The sequence below is a fragment of the Benincasa hispida genome, chromosome 2 (assembly GCF_009727055.1).
Source record: "Benincasa hispida cultivar B227 chromosome 2, ASM972705v1, whole genome shotgun sequence".
Classification (NCBI taxonomy): Eukaryota; Viridiplantae; Streptophyta; class Magnoliopsida; order Cucurbitales; family Cucurbitaceae; genus Benincasa; species Benincasa hispida.
In genome coordinates, this window is record NC_052350.1 from 1,927,513 (window position 1) to 1,934,900 (window position 7,388).

General features: G+C 30.9%; 1 protein-coding gene and 1 long non-coding RNA gene across 2 annotated transcripts; both read right to left on the minus strand.

Moving 5' to 3' along the window:
• Positions 1 to 2,187: 2,187 nt before the first annotated feature.
• LOC120071338 (ribonucleoside-diphosphate reductase small chain-like) lies at positions 2,188 to 3,744 on the minus strand. Its single transcript, XM_039023549.1, has one exon. The coding sequence runs from the start codon at positions 3,236 to 3,238 to the stop codon at positions 2,243 to 2,245; it is 996 nt and encodes a 331-aa protein (XP_038879477.1). The 5' UTR covers positions 3,239 to 3,744; the 3' UTR covers positions 2,188 to 2,242.
• Positions 3,745 to 6,080: 2,336 nt separating this feature from the next.
• On the minus strand, positions 6,081 to 6,950 carry LOC120071339. Its single transcript, XR_005480212.1, has 2 exons — positions 6,574 to 6,950; positions 6,081 to 6,475 (listed from the first exon to the last, which is right to left on the minus strand). It is a non-coding gene; the product is annotated as an uncharacterized LOC120071339 (long non-coding RNA).
• Positions 6,951 to 7,388: the final 438 nt, after the last annotated feature.

The following is a 7,388-nucleotide window of genomic DNA, read 5'->3' on the forward strand; positions in this document are numbered from 1 at the left end:
TGATCTACTTTTCATAATTACTGAAAAATTCTAACTTACAACTCTCCAAACAAAACTTACTAACTCCAATATATTAACTATCAACATCAATACCAAAACAAAATTAACTTCTTTCAATGACACATTCAAACTATCAACGAACACCAGAACTAAATGAGTGATCTTCCTCCAATATTACAAAATCTTTCCATACATCATTCTGAATTTGGACCATGAATTGATAAAATTAAAATTTAATAAAACAAAATAGTTGATATTCAAATAGGGAAATAGAAAAGAATCCATGACAAAGACAAATTAGATATTGAATTACGAATAGTAAATTTGAAATTTACATACAAAATATTTGAAAATATAAGTAAGATTTGAGAAAAATTACATACAAATTACAAAATAATAGCCTGTTATTTCACCAGAAAAAAAAAACTAAAGGAAAATGTTAACTTTAACAATTTCTCCAAAGATAATATGTTCAAAAAATGTTGTAAGAAAATAGTGTTTTCTAACATTGATTCATTGTTTCAATCCTTCCAAGTGATAAATAAAACCAAATAAAAAATCTATTTCTTTTTATCTTTCATACTCAACTACTAAAAAATTTAAACAAACATAATTAAATCTATTCCTTAATACTAAGTTAAGAAATGAAAAATAAGGATCCGTTTGATAACGTTCCCATTTCTTGTTTATTGCTTCCCATTCCCTGTTTCTTATTTTTCATTTTCTTTTTTAGAATAAAAAACATGAATTTGATAATTATTCATGTTTTCTGTTTCTTGAAAAAAAAAAAAAAAGAAAAAAAAAACTTGTTTGATAATTAGTCCTTATTTCCTGTATTTTTTCACCCTTACCTTTTTTTTTTTTTTTCTTTCATATTTTATAGTTTAAATATAATCTAATAAGATAAAATAAAAAGATATATAACATACATTAAAATATAAAAAATAACTATCATATTTAAACCGTTGAATACATAAGTCCCGATGTAAAATTAATATCGATAATACAATTATTTCTATCATTCATATGTTGCTAAAATTTGATTCATAATATTATTTTACTCAAGTCATTTGTTTTAAATTTTAAATGATATATACTCAAATCTAACTCAATTATATTATCATGTAAATCTCTCGGTTGTAAAAATATTAAAATCAATCTAATTGAATATCTTAGTAAACAAAATTTATATTATTGTAAAACTATAATTGCTTTCGTAGGTAAGAAAAATTAAAAAATATATAAAAACGCATATTACAAAATTTAAATTCAAAATCATAAAAATATTTATATATACATATTGAAAAGGAAAATTATTTTAAATGAAAATATTATTAAAAATATTTACAAGTAATAGCAAAATATTACAATTTATTTGTGATAAACCATTATAGACAATAAAATTTCATTATATTTATAAATATTTTAGTTCATTTTCTTATATTTAAAAACAACCTTAGTGAAAATTTAAAATTTGAAAATCAAAATAATATATAAATCTAAATATTTGAAAATTCAAAATTAAATTTACTATATTTGTAAATATTTTGATTCATTTTCCTATATTTAAAAACAATCTTATTGAAAATTTGAAATTTGAAAATCAAAATAATACATAAAATCAAAATATTTGAAAATTCAAAATTCAAATTATATTTGTATATATTTGTATATATTTTGGTTCAATTTCCTATATTTGAAAATCACCCTATTGAAAATTTAAAATTTAAAAATCTAAATAATATATAAACCTAAATATTTGAAAATTCAAAATTTAAAATTAAATTAGCACATAGATATTAAAAAATAATAAAAAATAAATATAAAGAAAGAAAAATAATTATAAAAAATATTAAAAAAAAATATAGAGAGAAAGAAAATCTAAAAGAAAGAAACAAAAAAAAAAAAAAAAAAAAAAGAAAGAAAAAAAGAAATAGAAAAATCTCGAGTGAAATTTGATTCCGACCATGGAGTTAGAAGTGATCTAGGCATATTTCCTCGCCAATTAGTCAAATCCCTACTTAAACAATTTAAATAAAATAGAAATGGAACAAGAAAAACTACTTTTTGTAGTTTTTCAATTTTGATCCATTTTTATGACGGTTCTCAAATTTTAGGAATAAATATCAAAGAGGTTAGTTTCTTATAAAAATGAAAAATAAAAACAGGAAAACAAAAATAGGAAACTTTATCAAACTAGCCTTAAATTTTATTGTACACGGCAAAATCTTATCTTCAATTCTCAGAAATCTTCATCCATCTTAAACACATGGATTCTCGCATCACCATACAAATTTGACATCACAGATGCCTTTTGATATTCCCCAACTCTCTTCTCAAAGAAATTGGTCTTCCCCTGTAATGAAATCAACTCCATCCAATCAAATGGATTCTGAACATTATAAATTTTCCCATAACCTAAAGCTCCAACCAACCTATCTGCCACAAATTCAATGTATTGGCTCATCAAATCGCCATTCATTCCAACCAGAGCAACAGGCAAGGCATCACACACGAATTCCCTCTCTATATCCACGGCCTCGGTAACAATCTCCTTCACTCGATCCTCGCTCAGTTTCTTCTTTAACAATGAATACAACAAACAAGCAAAATCACAATGAAGACCCTCATCTCGCGAAATCAACTCATTTGAAAATGTGAGCCCAGGCATTAATCCACGTTTTTTCAACCAGAAAATGGAGCAGAAGCTACCTGAGAAGAAGATTCCTTCAACACAAGCAAATGCCAAAATACGTTCGGCGAACGATTCCGTGCTGTCGATCCATTTCAACGCCCAATCCGCCTTCTTCTTGACGCAGGGGACGGTGTCAATAGCGCGAAATAACTTAATCTTCTCGTTTGGATCTTTGATATAGGTTTCCAGAAGAAGACTGTACATCTCGGAGTGGATATTCTCCATAGCTATTTGAAATCCATAAAAAGCTCTTGCTTCAGAGACTTGAACTTCTTTCATGAAACGTGCAGCAAGATTCTCCAGAACAATGCCATCAGAGGCAGCAAAGAAGGCAAGAACGTGAGTGATGAAGTGCTTCTCGTCGGCAGTTAAAGATTCCCAATGGCGAAGATCCTGTGAGAGATCGACTTCTTCGGCGGTCCAGAAGGAAGCTTCGGCTTTCTTGTACATCTCCCAGATTTGAGGGTACTGAATTGGTAACATGCAGAAGCGATCGGGGTTGGGGGCGAGGAGAGGCTCGCCGTTGTCGGTAATTAAAGGCATGGTCGTCGGAAAATCAGAAATTGGAAGAAGGGAGGTTTAGGGTTCAGGCGGGATTTGGGGAATTTTGATTTGAGTGATGTGGAAGAAGGATCAACTAGGGCTTTTATAAGATGAAATTAATTTTTTTTGGAAAATATTAAATTCTTTTTTTTCCCCTTTTGAGATAGCCAAACTGGTTTCCTCTCTCTTATTTCTTATATTTATCGATTAAAGATTTTATCCAGCCGAGAAAAGTATATATTATTTCTTAAAAAAGTAAATATTTTTGGAAAAAATACTTTTTAACCCTTAGATGCATTTTCTATTTAATTCTTAAGTTTCGAAATGTTACACAGTTTTGAGTTTGGTTTCAATTTAGTTCATAAGTTTCAAAATATTACAATTTTACCATTGAGATTTGAGTTGTTTCGAGTTAGATCCCTAAAATTTTACAATTTTAACATCAATTTTTCATTTAATAATCATTTCAATTATTGACGTCAACATTTCTTAATTAATTTTAAATAACTATGAAGTGAAATTTTAAATTAATTTTAATGGAGATGAAAAATAATGATACTTAATGAATTTTAATTAATATAATTATTTTGAATTTCTTAACATGCATTAGCACTAATGCCGAAAATGAGTATTTAGTGAAAATCGAGGTAAAAAGTGTAAATCTTAAAATCTAGAAATCAAATTGAAATAAAACTCAAATGACAAGGGTAAAATTGTGATCTTGAAACTTATAGATTAAATTGAAACCAAACTAAAAAATTAAGGACTAAATTTGTTACATTATGAAATATAAGGACTAAACAGAAACTAGACCCAAAACCTAGGGACTAAAAAGATATTTTTTCCTATATTATTCCTATTGTGATCGCAAATATTGATTTATGGTTATGAATAAATATTTGGGATTTAAATGTTTGATATAATTAATGTCTGTATTCGAATATACATGATAATTAATATTTAAAAGTTAAATATATGTTTCGATTTATCACCTAGGTACATAGAAATCAAAACTTAATAATTGTTTAATTAAATGTAAAATAATAAGCAAATCATAAATTAAATTTAGCATTATTTAATATGTTGTTATGTAAATTAATCATTTGATCACTTAAAATGTAAATTAATTAATATTTTTATATTAAGCATTAATTAAATTATTCATTTCAGATACTAGAAATAATTAAATTAATTAAAATATAAAAAATTAATAATAAAGCTTTATATAAAAAAGTTAAGATAACATAACATCTTTATATTTAATAATTAATCAAAATTAAGAGTAATAATTAATTGATATTAATTTATTAATTAATCAAGACTGTTCGTCTCCAGGTATAAAAATCTCACAAAAGGTGATCTCGAGAGAAATTACTCCACCGCCCATCCATGACACCACCGACAACCTTGACATACATTTGATAGAAGCAAGACATTGCCCATCTGGCCCTTCATATCTCTTTTATCTCTTTGTTGTATTTAATTGTGGCTTAAGAGATTAATACATATTGTGAACAATACATTTCTCTATTTCCTTCGATTCCATCTTCATTTACTTCTTCTTATCATCCTTTACATTCATTGCAATGACTAAGTAAGATTGTTAGAGTATCGCATACTTAATCATGCGACATAGACATATGAAGCATGTAGCAAATCACCGAGAGGTGTGCGTTGCACGGGTATTGTGAGAAAATCCTATTTGCTTAGTGTGAGGCTGTAGCAATGCTTGTCTATAAGCTGATCAGCTGCGACTAACTGCCTGAGAGGGTAAGTAGTGGAACGCATTAAGTAAAGTAAGCAGTGTTCCTAGAGATAGGAATAATCTTATGCCAACCATGCTTTATGTGATTACCTTGTCTTACGAGTGCATCATTCATCATTTGAGCATACTTGGGAAAGTAGTCTAAAAACCAAATCTAGGCTTAAGAGAGTCAGATTGGAACGCATAAGCAAGAATAAAAGCTTAGGAATAAGTTTTATCTACTATTACACAGCGTATGCACCCTATAGATAGGATATGAAAGTATGCGGTCACATTGCATGCGTCCAGAAGTAGGATACGGTGGTATGTGGGTCACCTTGTTTATGTGTGGGAGCACGTAAGCAAGAATAGAGACTTAGACATAAGTCCTATTGACACTATCGCATATGCATCTCATGCGTCTTAGTCAATTGTGTATAGCATAATTGCATAACTTGTGTTGGCTGGGGTTACCCTTGCGATCAAGCTTATTGATGTGGTGAAATCATCCCCTCCACCATTTTATCTATTTTTCCATGCACCTTATTACGCGTTAACAGTTGCCATGTCTTTAACTCTCATAGTCATACTTCCATTACTTAATCTGTTAGTTAGGAGTAGGAGTAGTGCATAGCCCTTAAACTTCAATATTTTTTTATTCTTCGCCGTAAACACACCACTTCTTAACATTTAGCTACAAGTACCTGAGTTCAACCTTGGATCACACCGAGAAACTTGTGATCTCGTTATACTTGGCAAGAGGGCAAGAAAACTTGTGGCAGGAACGCATGGTCATCAGACACATATTGCATATCTCTTAGTCCAACGCATGACCAGCGACGCATGGAGAACGAACAATGAATGCATATTTATTTACTCCATTTTCCAAGCATCACATATACGCCTCAATATCTTCATATCAAATACAACCTCAGTGAATCAAGTATCATCTCTTACTAGCATGCAAGTATCTACGTGCACAAATAAATCTTTCAGATTCTCATACAAGAACATATATCGGTCATACTATACTATATGTTTATCATGCTATTGTTCTGTCCTGATATTCATCTATTATGCTGGCATATATCTAGTATCTGGTCCGTGGAAAGTTCCAATAGTAAGATTACTTACTTGAGAGTTCGAGCTCAATCTCAACAAATTTATTCTTCTCCTTACCTAAAAAGAACCTTGAATTGAACCTAAAGCAAACATCAGAATTTAATTCCAACCCTAAAATGTAGCCCAAATCACAAATTCATACCAATACATCCAAATACTTACCTGACACTTCACTCGAGCCACGAACACAAAATTTAATGCAGAAACAAGCCAATTCAAGGGGTCTCAATCCAAATTTAAAACCCAACCAAACATTAAACCCACACTAAACCAAAAGGCAACCCAAAAAAATTAACAAAACTCTTGCTAAACTTACCAATTGATCACAAATCTTGATGGACGGCGATTCACAAGGCCCAAGTCTTTTGAATCTGAAATTCGAAATCCAGCGGGTGTTAACAATTTGGAGACAATCGAAAGTGGGTATACAAGATACCTCTAAGATACCTTTACAAACACCACAACTCACCCAACCAGAGACGAACAATGGAGACTGACGGCGAAACGACTGACAACGTGGCTAGCAGCAGCGGAGATGAGATCCGACGATGCAAACGGACGAAGATGCCTTCAGAACTGGGCGAACGGCTCTCGGGGGAACAGAACGGACGAAGACGCCTTCAGATCTGGGCTCTCGACTCTCAGCATAACAGAACGGACGCTACTCTGACCGGCTGGCAAGATCGGCACGCTGAGGGGCGAGCGATGCTGGACGAGCGGCTGACCGGCTGGTCGAGATCGGTGGCGAGCAGCGATGGAGACGGTCTGGACGATGGGCTGAGGAGGGCGGGCGGCTGGGCGAGTAGGGAAAATTCCGGGGGGTGGGGGTGGGGCAGATGCTGGGAGAAGAGGGGAGAATTTGTTTTTTTTTTTAAAAAAAAAAATAATAATAGCAATAATTATTTTATTATTATTAAAAGGAAAATAAAATAAACTTTATTTTATTCTTTTCCTTATTCCACTCTATTTTATTAACTTCATTTCTTTCCCAAAAATGAAATTAATTCCAGGCATTAATTTTTTCAAATTGAATACTTTCAACGTCAAATCCATTAATTTACCACAATTACATTTGAAGTCCAAAATTCCAAAAAACATGTCCTCAAATAATAAAAATTACTGAAATTACATTAATACTAAAAAAAATGTGGGGTATTACAATTCATCTAAGAAATAGTAAAATTATTTGCCAGCTAGTCGATCAAGCATTTGATCAATGAAGAGTAGAGGAAAGTGGTCTTTCTTGGTCGACGCATTGAGTTTCCTATAATCCATGCATATGCG